The 14,976-nt window shown below is 50.9% G+C and overlaps 1 protein-coding gene across 3 annotated transcripts; it reads left to right on the top strand.

Moving 5' to 3' along the window:
- The first annotated feature begins 2,442 nt into the window (after window positions 1–2,442).
- Window positions 2,443–12,748, top strand: ITPA (inosine triphosphatase). 3 transcript variants are annotated; one of them, XM_015078160.3, is made up of 8 exons: window positions 2,453–2,812; window positions 5,222–5,279; window positions 5,368–5,432; window positions 6,059–6,132; window positions 6,945–6,976; window positions 7,616–7,731; window positions 11,051–11,127; window positions 12,261–12,748. In XM_015078160.3, exons 1-8 carry the CDS (start codon window positions 2,735–2,737, stop codon window positions 12,400–12,402), a joined length of 642 nt encoding a protein of 213 aa, XP_014933646.2. In that variant the 5' UTR covers window positions 2,453–2,734; the 3' UTR covers window positions 12,403–12,748. The 3 variants fall into 3 exon arrangements, with proteins under 3 accessions (XP_026925480.1, XP_014933646.2, XP_014933647.1); XM_027069679.2 differs by lacking the exon at window positions 5,222–5,279 and having other exon boundaries at window positions 2,443–2,812; XM_015078161.3 differs by lacking the exons at window positions 2,453–2,812; window positions 5,368–5,432 and adding an exon at window positions 2,825–5,106.
- The last annotated feature ends 2,228 nt before the right edge of the window (window positions 12,749–14,976 follow it).

Genomic DNA, 14,976 nt, shown 5'->3' on the forward strand with positions numbered 1-14,976 from the left:
GTACAGGGACACACGTCCCAGGCGAAGAGCTTCTTGCCTGAGGCTGTAGCTGAAGCTTTCCACAACTAGGAGCTCAGCTTTGCTCCCTGGGGAGAGCTCCCCTGGGGATTCCTGATGACGTCATGAAGAAGGAAGACAGATGACACAAAGGAAGGGCCACTCACTCCCTGATTCTAACCCACTATGTTCAGACGAACTCCAAGGACCCTCGTACATTGCCTCATCAAATTGCCTAAACAGGAAACTTCAGACCCCCATCCCCCCCACCACCACAGGGCACAGTAATGCCTTTTGGCCTCTGCAACATTCCTGCTACGGTAACGTCATTGAGCAAAGGTTTTTAGAGAACATGGGAATTTTTCGATATACCCTGACAAATTTGAGGGTCTAAAAAAAAAAAAGGGGATTATCAGAGGACAAGAACATTAAGCAAAATAACTGATCCAGGCACTGACAGACCTCTGACTTCTGATGCTCTGTCAGGAGTTTCCTCACCAGTAAAGAACCACCCTGAATCTGCCCTTGCTGAGTCCCTGGAGGAAGGAGACAGGTGATTTGTTCACTGTGGATGTCAGCAGTGGGCCAAGGCCTCTGGTACAGGTGGGTCTGCTGGGGCACTCCCTACTCTTTGTACTGTCAGGGAGAAAGAACTTCCTCTGTCCTACAGTCCTCCTAGAAGGATTTAGAATCAAATTGACATGACAGATTAAGAGGAGAAAATCACATTAAAAAAAATTTTTTTTAGTGTTTTTGAGAGATAAAGAGAGACAGAGACAGAGCGTGAACAGGGGAGGAGCAGACAGACAGGGAGACACAGAATCAGAAGCAGGCTCCAAGCACAGAGCCTGATGCGGGGCTTAAACTCACAAACCGCAAGATTGTGACCTGGGACGAAGTCGGACGTTCAACTGGCTGAGCCACCCAGGCGCCCTGAGAAAAATCACATTTAAAAGGCATGTGTATAGGGAATCCACATAGACAAGACATCCCAAGACAATGAAATTGATGCCTCCAATAAGACAAAGGGGCAATGTGAGGCTCACTAGGAGGAGAAGGGGTAGGGGACTGAGGATACAAAGGGAAGAAAACTCATTAGCAAGGCGAAAAGAGATATTTGGAAAAAACAAGGTTGCTCTATTATGCAGATAAATGCCTTCATAAAGGGAGGGGGGGTCTCTGTTAATTAATACTTCTCTTCCTGTTGCAGGCTCTCCTTTCCAATGTAAATTTAGGCAGTTGGGGGGGTGGGTGGGGAGATAGAGAGCGTTTCCTGCATCGATTGCATTTTCATTACTTTTAACTCGGAATAATCTTTGTGCCACATTGGCACATTTTGGGGCATCTCATCCTGTACCCCTTCACTGTTTTCGGGATGCAAAGAACTGGCTGAGGCAGTGGACATGGAGAAGGCATGATGGATCTGAGAGGCTGTAGGGATGAGGGAATGAGGGAGTCAAAACACGGAGGTCTCAAGCCTGGGAGACAGGTGAAAAGACCAGGTTTGTTTTAGGCTATGCCAAATTTAAATTCAAAGGCAAGTAGCGGGATCTAAAAAAATGAAAACAGGGGCGCCTGGGTGGCTCAGTCAGTTGACCCTCAACTTCAGCTCAGGTCATGATCTCAGGGTAAGTTCAAGCCCCACATCCGACTCGCTGCTGTCAGTGCAAAGCCCACTTGGGATCCTCCGTCTCCCTCTTTCTCTGCCCTTCCCCCGCTGACGCTCTCTCAAAAATAAATATTTAAAACAAACAAACAAACAAACAAACAAACTCATAGTTAATGAGAACAGACTGGTAGTTGGGTGACTGGAGAATGGGTGAAGGGGGTTGACAGGTACAAACTTCCAGTTGTAAAATAAATAATCCTGGAGATGTACAGCATGGTAGCACGTTGACTACGTCCTGCATATTTTAAAGTTAGTGAGAGTCAATCTAAAAAGTTCTCATCACAAGAAAAAATACATAAGGTGATCGATGTTAACCAGACTTACGGAGGTGAACGCTTCCAAATGTATACAAAGATCAAGCCATTAGTTGTACACCTGAAACTGATACAGTATTATATGTTAATTATACCTTAATTTAAAACAAGTTTTGGTTTTGTTTTTGTTTTTAACCCACGGTCAGACTTGACGGGAAAGGAGAGACGGGAGTGGGGCTGAAGATGAGGTCAGGATAAAGACCCAGGTTTGCAGCCCTTGCCCAGAAGGAAACAGCTCTCAGAGGCAGATTTGGAGGCGCCCGCGGAGAACGCGAACCGCCCAGAGCACAAGACTGCAGCTCATTACCGTGAAGGTTCTTAGCCTCCCTCGGTGCCCCCTTCCCAGAGTGGGGAGAAAGCAGGGTAGGGGGCGGTGGTTGCAATGGTCTCTCCTGGTCCTCGAAAAGAGCGCCCCTTGGCGGGAGGGCCTGGTCTCGACCGCCAGTCTCTGGAAGACCTCGCAATTCCGGCGCAGACGGGCCGCGCCATTTTCCCCCCTTCTAGCGCCCGGCGCCCCAGGCTGCTCAGCCAGATAAGAGGCGCTCTGCTCCCGGAATCTGAGCAAGGAAGCCGGGCCCCCAGCGCGGACTTCTCGCCCCAAAGGCAGCTAGGCTGCCGCTCACAGAGGACGCGCTTCCCGGGAGCCTAAAGCTGCTTTGTCCCGGACGCTAAGCCGGAAGCCGTGCCGCCCGCTTCCGCGCGCCAGCCGGAAGTGCCTGCCACTCGAGGCAAAGGGGCTTCCTGTGGGTCATGCATGCGGTTCGGCATGGCGGTCCCCTTAGCCGGGAAGAAGATCGTGTTTGTCACGGGGAACGCCAAGAAGCTGGAGGAGGTGCCGGGAGGGCGCGGGAGGCCGACCAGTAGGCGGCTGGGGGGTAGCGTGTGGCAGGGCCCGCTGAGGATAGGGCGGAGAGAAGCGGTCTCCAGGTGGAGGGGGCACGGAGAGGCGGACCCGGGCGTGTGGAACGGGCTGGGCCTCGTGGAGTGAAACAGCCTTGTGTGCGGAGTGGGGCGGCCGGTGGTTGGCCTTGATAGAATGATGGCGTTGACAGATCCGGGCTTGTGAGCTCGGGGTTGCGGGAGCCAAAGGAGTTCCGGGTCCATAGTACCTGTCCCAGTGGTCACCTATTAAGCTAGACCCCAAACCGTGCCTCTTGACACCCCTCTGGAGCTGATCCAGGCCGCCCTGCGGACCCAGGAGTGCCAGACAACGCGTGGGGCAGGCATCCAAACTGAGCCGTCCACGCCCCACCACGGTTCAGAAATGTGGTCCTCAGCCTCTCCAAGCCTGTTTCCTTCTCTGTGAAATGGGGATGATTTGAGAGGTCTGTTTCACAAACCAGTTGGGTGGAGGAGTGAGAGAGGCAATGGATCCAGAGTTCCTGCCTCTTGGGAATTTGTGGCTAGCTGTGAGGATTCTGCGGGTGGACGGATAGCCTTTGGCAGCAAGTAATAGGGACACCAGAAGTTTATATAAACCACCAGGTGACTTTTCCTAGTAATACAATGTTACAATGTGATGTCTCACAAGACTTGAGCCTCTCAAGGGCCTATCTAGTCCTTGTAGTTCTCTCTGGATGCTCATCCCTTTCCTGCTGGTGTTTTTCTGCTTCCTTCCCTCCTGCTGGAGGGGGCAGTGAGGCTTCTGCCATACATTAGCTCTGATTAGCTTTGCTTTGGTCAAGGGTTTACCCCTGCTCAGTCAGCCATGGCCAAGGAGGTGAGTCATGGTGCAAAATCGGTGACATCCGCTAGATATGTCTGAGGCAGACGAGTGGGATGCAGTCATTAGGGGCCCCTTCATTTGTCTGCAGTATAGAGAATGATAGCACTTCTGTACCAGTACAGGGTGTCCTACTCAGGAGCCAGAGCCCTGTGCTAATGAAAAGTTTGGGATCTTGAGGCCAGACCAAACAGACAAGTAGTGACACGCGGAACAGAGCACCATCACAAAGGAAATTCTGTTGTACAATTCTCAAAATATAAATATTTGTAGGGGCGCCTGGGTGGCGCAGTTGGTTAAGTGTCTAACTTTTGAGCTTGGCTCAGGTCATGATCTCACAGTTGGTGAGTTCGAGCCCTGCATCAGGCTGTGTGCTGATGGCATGGAACCTGCTTGGGATTCTGTCTCTCCCTCTCTCTGCCGCTCCCCAGCTTGTGCGCTCTCTCTCTCAAAACAAATAAATAAACTTAAAAAAAAAGGAAAGAAAGTTCAAAATATAAATGTTTGTGATCTAGTTAACATATACTTTATTAACGCATTAAAGGATTCAATCTAGCAGCGTGTAATTACCATACTTTTATTTTATTCATTTATTATTTTTTTAATGTTTATTTATTTTTGAGATAGAGAGTGACAGAGCACGAACGGGGTGGTGGGGGGGTAGAGAGAAGGAGACACAGAATCCAAAGCAGGCTCCAGGCTCTGAGCTGTCAGCACAGAGCCCAACTCGGGGCTCAAACTCACTTAATCGTGAGATCATGACCTGCACTGAAGTTGGAGGCTTAACCGATAGAGCCACCCAGGCGCCCCTGTTAACCATAATTTTAAAAGAGTATTGTAAATATTGTGAGATTCTGCTATAGCTATAATGGCACATGACAACATGTGTGATTTTATTTTTTATTTTTAGAGAGAGAGTGAGCAGAAGAGAGGGCAGAGGGAGAGAATCCTAAGCAGGCTTCGCACTTACTATGGAGCCTGATGCAGGGCTCAATCCCACAACCCTGGGATCATGACCTGAGCTGAAACGGATGCTCAACCCCACATGTGTGATTTTAATAGATTTAAAGGTCACAGGAACTGCTGATGCTGTTTTGGTTTTCTATATTCACAATTGGAAAAGATGCTAAATTTCAGCTAGGGAGTAGTGAAAATAAAAAGGTATTTTTTCCCATCCAGGTTTACAGGCTTCTTGAATTCTGGGTAACCCCTGATCGAGAACTGGAATAGGAGGCTAGGTAGAGTTGCAGGGAGCAGGGAGAAGGGGAGAGGGTATTCCGGGTAGCTGGTTAACATGAACAGAGAGACCTGAAGTAGGAGGGGTAGGAAGCTGAGCAGATGGGGAAGCTGACCTGCTGGAGTGGGGCCCTGAAGTCTGGAGTGAGGCTCATGGGCCTAATTTGGTAAGCCTGAGGGGACTGGCCCGAGAATTACCTGAAGAGAAAAGTGGATGACAGCTTGTGTAGTATGGGGAAATTGTTAACAAATGGTGATAAATGTTCTTTCATTTTGGAACAGGTCATTCAGATTCTGGGCGATAAGTTTCCATGCACTTTGGTGGCACAGAAAATTGACCGTATGTCTCTGTTTTGTTTTATTTTTGAAAACTCGTTCCATTTCTCTGTCTCCCTGTGACCTGACTGTGTGTCTGTTTCTCCAATAAGTGCCAGAGTACCAGGGAGAGCCTGATGAGATTTCCATACAGAAGTGTCAGGAGGCAGCTCGCCAGGTGCTTGTTCCTCGCGTGTCCCATACTTGTTCCTCTTGTCCTGGGGGCTCCTGGGGGCTGTGCCTGCTGGGCTCAGACAGAGAATAATAGGGTGGGCACAGTTGGTCAAAACTTCAAGGACCTGCCCAGGCCAGCTAGAGTGGGGCCAATTAATGTTTCTTTCTTCTCAACATTGACTGCATAGTATCTCCCAGACCACCACCACACACACACACACACACACACACACACACACACACACACACACACTTCTCTCTCTGATTTTCAGATACATACATTCCAATCCCTACATTGTCCCCACACATATCTATCTACCGCTGCACTCACACATCTCTGTGGAATTGAGAAAGAGCACTTTATGAAGAGCCTGAGTGTGAATCTCAGCTTTCAGCTCTCCTGTTGCTGTGCCTGGAATAAGCTTTACAACCTGCCAAGTTTTTGGTGTTCCTATCTCTAAAGTGAAGATAAGAGATTACCCAAGGGCTGTTTCCTGTAGCTGTTTCCTGCTGCTACAGATCACAACTAGCTGTGTGTCTGGCCCCAGCCAGGGTGGCCTAGGAATTCAGGCTAGGGATAGGGCCCACTCCTGGTCACAGGTCTCAGGGCTCCATTTCCATGTGCTGCAGGTGCAGGGGCCCGTACTGGTGGAGGACACCTGTCTGTGCTTCAACGCCCTTGGGGGCCTCCCTGGCCCCTACATGTGAGTGCTCCCCTTGCAGGCGCCTGGCCACAAAACCACCTGAACTTTGAAATGATTGGTTACCTAATACTGTGGGTCATTCACTGTCTTGGTGTCAGCACCAATATTTCACATTGTCCCGAGAAGGGATTAGGGATGGGGGAGAGGCATGCCTTTCTTTCTTTTGTAAAGTGTGAGAATGTGATTGTGTAAGTGGAGATGGGCAAGAGGAACCCACCCGCTGGAGAGGTACATTCGTGGCAGATCAATTTCAGGAAAAAGGAAATAAGGAAGTTGAGATCTGAAAATGGATTTCCTTAAAACTGTCCAGCGCCCTGGACACCCTCAGATGGTCCTTGTGTATCTCTAGGATACAAATACCCCGATTTGAATACCCTTGGCCGGGGTTGGAGGACATACGCACAGAAGTGCTTTTGCTGGGTTTTGGATCTGTATATGTTGAGCTTTTGGATCGCCAGTATGTCTGCCAGGGCAGCTGCACCTTACGTATATTGCACCATACCCTCACCAGCGCTTATTAGGGCTTCAGTGTTTTGCAGTGTGGGGGATGTGAAGTGTTAGCCACATTTGGTTTTAGTTTGCATTTTTCTAATTACCAGTGAGGTTGAGGTCTTCATAGGTTTATTGATCTGTGCATTGCCTGTATGCCTCCATCCTTTTTCCTATTACTCCTCTTCATTTTGAATGACGGCATTTTCTGTCCTGTCATATGGCCGTCCCAGGGCTCTACTCCCTGAGGAGTGCAGCCCAGAGAAGATGGTAGGAAGCTCCAGCTGCTCCTGTTGTCTGATTCACCTTCGTTTCTCTTGCAGAAAGTGGTTTCTGGAGAAGTTAAAGCCTGAAGGTATTAATCTCCTTTATTATCTCTTCTTTTATCTATTGGGAATTGAGAATCTGGAGGTGGTCCAATGGAGGAATCCCAACTAGTAATCAGGAATCTCAGGTTCTAGCCCCCACCATGGAGCCTGTGTTCATCTGTTTCACTATCTATAAGAGCAGCTGCCACTCTCCCTACACACACCCAGCTCCAGGGAGCTCTGAGAAGATGGGAGTGGGAGTGGGAGTGGGGGTGCTGTGAGTTTTGGAGACAAAGGTGCTGCAGTTTATTCTGGCTGAGAGGGCTGGCCCTATTGACTGCTGGCCTGTCCTTGCCTTAGCGAGGGCCTGGGCTGGGGGCTGGGGGACTGGCCGCCCCTTGCATACCCTGTCACGTTGTGGGCCAAAATGTCCCCTCCTTAGGTGCTTTAAAAACACTTTATATTATGGAGCATTTCAAACATATACAGTAGTAGAATAGAATAATGAGCTCCATGTGCCCGTCACCCAATTTCCAGGGTTATAAGCACGGAACCTATCTGACGACATGTATAAGCTCCCCAAATTTGGTGGCTCCCCCATCCAGGGATTCAGGGATGGGGAGTAAGGCTGGGAGCTGAGCTGCATAGCCATCACTGTATTCCCCCCCCCCCCCCCCCCCCCACAGGTCTCCACCAGCTCCTGGCTGGGTTTGAGGACAAGTCAGCCTATGCGCTCTGCACGTTTGCACTCAGCACCGGGGACCCCAGCGAGCCAGTGCGCCTGTTCAGGGGCCGGACCTCGGTGCGTACGAATAATAGTTCCCCTATGTGCCGCCAGAGGGTGCTGTGGCTTGAGCCGATGGCCCAGGGTCTAATGCAGGAGGGTGGTGGGAAGGGCCCTCCTGGCCAGTTAGTTCCCAGAGCTTTGCCCAGGCATGCCCCTGGGCATGACAACCAGAAGTGCTGTCAATCCCCAAATCTATTTGACCTCTGAGACTGTTGTTTCTGGGATACACACAGTGGCTCATGGCTGTTGAGGCCTGGTATACCTAGAGCTCTGCACTGTGTGCCCTTCTAGGAAGCAGATATGGAACTGAAGGTGACAACTCCCAGAGCTACATGGACAACCCCAGTTGCTTCCAGCTCAAGTCTTTTCATCCAACTGCTGAGGCTATAGCTTCCCTTGAGCATCTCACAGCCTTTCCAACTTTTCATGTTCCTGTGCAATCTTCCCCTAGCTCATTCCTTCCTTGGCTGCCCTTGAACACACCCATGCCTGCCTAGCACACCCTTGGGTTCAGAAACACACCCCTGTGCTTCTCACAGGATCCAGACCACCTTCTGGGCTGGCCTGCTCCCCTGACAGTGCGGCTGTTCCATCCTTGTGTCGGGAGGATGCATTCTGGCACATCACTCCTGTGCCAGTCCCTTCTCATGATAAAATCCAGTCTCCTGTGGCCCGCAGAGCCATACCCCAGAGGCTCCTCTGGGGGTTGCCCACAGACATCTCATCATGCCCTGCTGGTTATTTTTTTTTATTTATTTTTTTTTAATTTTAGAGAGAGTGTGTGCAGGGGAGAAGGGGCAGAGGGAGAGAGAGAATGTGTGCCCTGTTGTACAACAGATCTCTAGAACTTTTTCATCCTGCAAAATTGAAACTATACCCATTGAGCAAAAACTCCCCTTTTCCCCTCCCCACTAAACCCTGGCAACTGGTATTCCACTTTTGTTTCTAAGAGTTTAGCAACTTCAGGCCCCTCCTATAAGTGGAATCCTACGTACAGTATTTGTCTTTTTTGTGGCTGGCTTATTTCTTAGTATAATGTCCGTCATGGATCATTTGTGTTGTAGCATGTGACAGAATTCCTCCTTTTTATTGAGGCTGAATAATATCCATTGTATGTATATTCACATTTGTTTTGTCCATTTATCCATCGATGGGCGTTTCAATTGCCTCCACATTCGGCTATTGTGAATAATGCTGCTATGAACATGGGTGTGCAGATACCTCTTGATCTTGTGCTCAGTTCTTTTGGCTGAACAGAGCCAGGATTGCTGGATCATAATTGCTGGGAAAAATTAGTCGTAGTTGTCTGCTACTTTCACAGAAATGTTCTCTAGAAAATCAGAAGTATGAATGACTGCAGGCCCTGCTGATGGGGCTTGCTCCCTGGGGTCCCCGTTCCCTATTTCCTCTTGTCTCCGCAGCTCTGGCTGCTTCACGTACTTTGTTGCTGGCCAGCCTCTGCTTTCGCTGAGGTGGCTTTGTTTCTTCTGGTTTTGGTCTCACTCGAGCTTTCTAAACCCAGTCACGTTGTCTTTTCTGCAACGCCCATGCCAAGCCCTTCCCCATCTTGGGTCCTGACACCGGCTGTGTCTACCACCTGGAGTGTTCTTGCCCAGCACTGTATGTGGCTAAAGTGTCTCCTCATGGAGTTCCTCATCTAGGTTACTCCATGCTGTTGTTCTTGAGCCCAGCTTCCTGTCTGTTCCCTCAAAGGCACTTTGCATTTGGTAATCGTTAATCTGTTGACTGGTGGAAAGCCTGTTTTGCGAAAGAGACCCATTCTATGAGGGTAAGGCTGGGCCTGCTATGACCCCAGTGCTGAGAACACTGCCTGCCCCACCGTTCGTGGTGTGGGTGAGGTTCAGAGTGGTCAGCTGTGGGCCTTGGTCACATAGCTCCCCACTAGCGGTAGCAGAATTTGCCTTTGGTCTGAACAGTTTGGCAGTTATGGCTACTGGCTCATACTCATCCTCTACCGCTTCCCTTGTATTTATTTTTTTTTTAAGTTTATTTACTTTGAGAGAGAGAGAGAAAGACCAAGAGAGCAAGTGGAGGAGGAGGAGAGGGAGAGGGAGAGGGAGGATCTGAAGCTGTAAGCACAGAGCCTTATGCAAGGCTCAAACTCCTGAACTGTGAAATCACAACTCCAGCAGAAACCTAGATGGTTGCTTCACTGACTGAGCCACGCAGGCACACTTCCCTTGTATTTTTAAGATTATTATTATTGTTACTATTTTTAAGTTTTTAAATTTATTTTGAGAGAGACAGAGCACGGGCAGGGAAGGGGCAGAAAGAGAGGGAGAGAATCTCCAACAGGCTTCACGCTTTCAGCGTAGAGCCCAGTGCGGGGCTCGAGCTCACAAACCGTGAGATTGTGATCTGAGCCGAAATCAAGAATCCGAAATCAAGAGCTTAACTGACTGAGCCACCCAGGAGCCCCTTATTATTTTTTAACTTTTATGGCAACATGACAGCTCATGATGCTGAGTTAAATTGTTCTTTGTTAACATTATTCTGTTGGAATTTGCCTATTACAGCCAGTATTTACTGAACTCATTTGTGTATTGGACACTGTGCTAAGTGATTTCTGTTTCTTCATTTAATTATTAGGGCCTCCTTTGTATTTTGAGAAATGCAGCAATTTATTTCACTTAGCATAATAAAAATGAGCGCCTGGGTGGCTCAGTTGGTCAAGCATCCAATTCCTGATTTCAGCTCAGGTCATGATTTCACTATTGTGAGATCGAGGCCCACGTTAAGGGACAGTGCAGAACCTGCTTGGGATTCTCTCTCTCCCTCTCTCTACCTCTCCCCTGCTCGTGCTCGCTCTCTCTCTCTCTCTCTCTCTCTCTCACTAAAAATAAAACATTTGTTTAAAAAAATTGAGTAGCAGGCAGAGGGCTTCTTTGCATAGTTTGGCACCTTATAACTTCTATTAAGAGAAAATGTTTTCTGTCAGTTTTTTCCAAGTTGACTTTCTTCTTTATTGAGGTCACAGTTTGTGAAAGCTAGGGAGGGCAGGTGACCCCAGGGGTATCAGTGTATCTGTGGGCTCAAGTTTGTCATTCTTCCGTGTGTCTGTGTGTGTGTGTGTGTGTGTGTGTGAGAGAGAGAGAGAGAGAGAGAGAGAGAGAGAGAGAGAGAAGGGAGAGCTGCCCCACTGCATATTATTTGTGTATTCAGCAAACATTTGCAGGTACCATGGACCCCTTGAAACCGTATCTTTTGAGTAAATGGGGCTTAACCAAACTGAACTCACACTGGCTACTACCCTTCTCCTAGTGCATCTCCTCTATGGCCAGTGACATACCTGTCCCTCCCTTTCGTCTGGCAGGGCCGGATTGTGGTGCCCCGAGGCTGCCGGGACTTCGGCTGGGATCCTTGTTTTCAGCCTGATGGATACGAGCAGACGTAAGGAGCTCCATTTCCTCCCAGGGATGTGGGGTCAGGATAGCCACAGTCTGGGTTGGGTCAGCGCCCCGCCTCAGTGCAGGCACGCAGGCACGGGCGGGGCCGGGCCACGGGCTGCCGTTCCAGCTGAAGGCAGCTCCGCTGGGGTGGACTCAAGGAATCCGAGTGGGCCAGTCTCCAGCGTAGGGGCAGCCGGGCGGAGCTGGGAGTCCTGGGCGCCCGGGCTCCAGCTCGCCATGAAGCAGCTGCCGGACTGCAGTGCTTTCCCCTTTCCGCCCTGACAGTTCTGTGGGATGATTCGACTTCCCTATCTGGTTTGGAAAAGCGTTAATATTTATAGCCTCTGGTGGGCACCGCATGAAACCCCCACGGTGCCAAGCGTTCTCAGTGTGTCACGGAAACCCACCCCCTTTATTTACACTGGACATGTTGGCCATTATTGGAATCAAGTGTTCCAGGCTAGAGGGGCCCTTAGGGAGTGTGGCCTGGGGCCTCACAATAGCCAAACAGGGCTGAGGACAACATGAAGCCCCACTGTCCCAAGAATGCAAGGGACAGAAATGCTCTATGTCCGCTCTGTTCAATCCAACACGTGGTTAGGGTGGCTGAGTTACTGAAATTATTTTTACTCCATTGTGGTAGATTTCAATTCAAATGGCCGCTTGTGGCTAGTGGCCACATAGCGGACAGCACGGCTCTAAAGTACCCAAGTGGGGTGTGGGATTCTCTAGAGTCCTGATGTGGAGGAGTGGCCACTGGTCGGCTGTCCCGTGCCACCCCCGCAGTACATGAGAGGAGACTGTCGTATTTGCTCTGTCAGGCCCCACTGCTTCCTGTCAACAGATGACAAAGCTGATCAAATATGTTGCTTATCCCCCAGTCCCTGGCTTCCCTTAATGACTTTTGGACAGTAGAGCAAATCTAACATCTTTCCGCACTCATTAATATGGGTTTCCAGCTACAGGGGAATTTAAAATTCTCTCCAGTTTTTTAAAAAATTAACCCTGGCTGTCAGGAGCTGGTGGCCCCGCCACCCTTTCCTGGTGACTCCTTGAGCTTGGGGCTCCAAGGCAGGTGAGGGATGCACACCCCCTGAATCCGGGCTCCTCTGAACTGCTGCTGTTGCCCCTTAGGTACGCAGAGATGCCCAAAGCTGAGAAGAACACCATCTCCCATCGCTTCCGGGCCCTGCTTGAGCTGCAGAAATACTTTGGCAGCCTGAGTCCTCCGGTAGCCGGTGACAGTCGCCCTGGCGGGGGATCTGGGGAAAGCTAGCCCGAAACCTCCCCCATCAGGCACCCCTCCAAGTACTTCCTTCAGGGTTCCCACTTGCTAGGGGTGTTGAGACCACCTCACCAGCCCTGCTTGGAGGAGCAGCTGGCTCTGCTTGGAGAAACTTTGGGCAGGGACACCATTTTCTTGCCCTCGGGGATTCAGTGGTCCCTCCTGCAGCCCCTGGCTTAGGATCCTAAAAGGACCTTGGATGTTATCCTGGCCACATCAGGATGGAGGTTCCGGGAAGAACCACACAAATAGCCCTAGATGTGTAAAAAATGCAACAAGTAAGAGTACTGGAAGACACTTGTCTCCAAAATAAACGATACGTCCATTTTGAAACCTGCCCTGGGCAGTTGTCTGTCTCCCGAGTCCCTTTTGGCAGGAGCAGGAAACCTCTCAGGTTGGGGGTGATGGTGGGACAAGGGCGGCAGCTGAGGGTGCTGGAGTAGCGCATCTTTTCTTTCGTTCTTGAAGTCTCTGATCACAAGCTGATCTTTTCTTGGCCAGATCCACACCGCCCACCCACCCATTGTGGGATGCCACCACCCAGCTGGCCTCCATGGTGTTTGCTGGGTTGGGGGCAGGCAATGCAGAATGTTGAGTGCTGTTGCAGTATTTCACTATGGCATTAGAGCAGCCAAAGTGTTGGTTTATGATTATAATGCCAAGTTCATTTGTATGGCAGGGGAACAGGGTGGAATCTTGATCCCAGTGGGATGACATGACATGGTTCAGCCTGGGGCCTCCAAGCTTTTCGGGAAGCTTGTCTCAGCTGCCCCAGGCCCTCGCTGTGACCCAGTGAAGCCATTTTCTGGACGGGACTTTAAGGGGCCTGGGGTGGCTCCCTTTCCTTCCCTGCAGGTTTCTCTGATAAGGAGGAGGTGCCCACCCTGAGGATATTCAGAAAAGCCTGTTGTGTGCAATGGGGGAGGGGAGAACATAATGCTGGGAGTCCCTCCCGGGCTTATTTCTGTGCTCACAGGCAGCTCTGGAGAATGTCACTTCCAGTCACTGTTCCTCAGTCCTGGCAGCATGGCCCAGGGCCTGAGTTTAACTGTTGTTTCCTCCCTGAAACTGCATCATTGTGTGTGGGTGAGGACAGAACAGCATTCCTTTGCTCCCCACTTGCCTGTGAGGCTCTCAGCTGGCTTATCTCCCCAGGAAGTGCCAGGGCCAGACCCAGCCTTCTCTAGTTGTCTCCTTGGTAGTGAGTGACGTCTGACTGGGCTCAGGCATGGGGTACTGGGGACCTGTCTGCTCCTGGCCTGGTGATTCTGGATAAGGCCCTACCTGCAGGGGACACCTAGGCCCCTGGGGAGGGGGCCCCAAAGGATCGTGAGCCACATGGATGGAGTGGGGACCTGGGGCTTAGGGCAGGGCAGCCCTCTGTGCTTGCTACTCAACTCTTAAAGTGATGTCCTGGGTCCACAGGACACTGTCCCCCTTTGTTAACCTTGAGCTACCCATCCCCGCACACAGCGCCGTGAGTGTTCGGACCCACGCCACCTGCCCAGGAGCAGTCGCGCAGTTGGAAGACGGGTCTTGATTGTGCCCGGTCCCCATTCCTCCAGTCAGCGAGCCAGGGGATACACCTCTCCCGCTCTGCCGTCCATCCAGCCAGGGCAGGGTCATTGTTGCCAGTTATAAGTGGAAGATACCATCTCTCCGTCGGGTTGCATTTCTCAGGTACCCAAGGGCATTCTCGCCGCCTGTTACCGTTTGGGTGCCCCCCACCGCAGGTTTTCCTCTTTTCTATTGGGGGTTGGGAGTCATGGTCTTTTTTTGTTGGTTTGCAGAAATTCTTAGCATATCTAGTTATTAGAGGTAGCAGATGTCTCCCTTGGTCTGTGGTGTATTTGTCAAGCCAAAGTCCTGTAAGGTGTGTGATGGGGTCCGTGAGCCAGGTGCTCTACCACTGCTGGTGCCCCCGATATGGCCAGAGTCTCAGATCTGTATTCCCTGCTCCCGCCACGGACTCTGGCCAACCACCAAATGACCAGACCAGAAACACGGCACCTTCTCCCCTCCGGCAAACCAATCCCTGCATCCTGCCATTTGGATTCTTCCCACTTCAGTTCATCCCTACTCTCAGGGCCCTGGTGCAAAGTGCAGCCCCTGCCCCCCCGCCCCCGTACCCATACCCTCCAACGTATAAAATCTGTACCCACTCAGCAGAGGGGACACGTTGCAACTGCAGCTCTGACCTACGTGCGCCTGTTTTTCAATCTGTTGGGCTGCTCTGCAGCTGCCTCTGGGAACCCAGGCTCATGGCCATCAGCCCTGCTCTCTCCACCAGCCATGGCCCTTCACTGGCCCCAAAGGGCCCTCCTCAGGGCCCTCGCACATGCTGTTCCCAGAATACTTCCCCTGCAGTTTCCTGGCAACACAGCAACACCGAGGCCTGGATCTTTCCGCATTTCCCTGTTGGACCAGCATCCGCTGTGCGGGGTCGGAGGGGACAGTCCACAGACGGCGCTCCACAAACACCGGTCCTTTTCATTCCACCTCCCCTTCACATTTTTTTATTCTCAGGTGGCCTTCTGAGGCCGGGGCAGGGTGGGACAACAGAGA

The sequence above is a fragment of the Acinonyx jubatus genome, chromosome A3 (genome assembly GCF_027475565.1).
Source record: "Acinonyx jubatus isolate Ajub_Pintada_27869175 chromosome A3, VMU_Ajub_asm_v1.0, whole genome shotgun sequence".
Classification (NCBI taxonomy): domain Eukaryota; kingdom Metazoa; phylum Chordata; class Mammalia; order Carnivora; family Felidae; genus Acinonyx; species Acinonyx jubatus.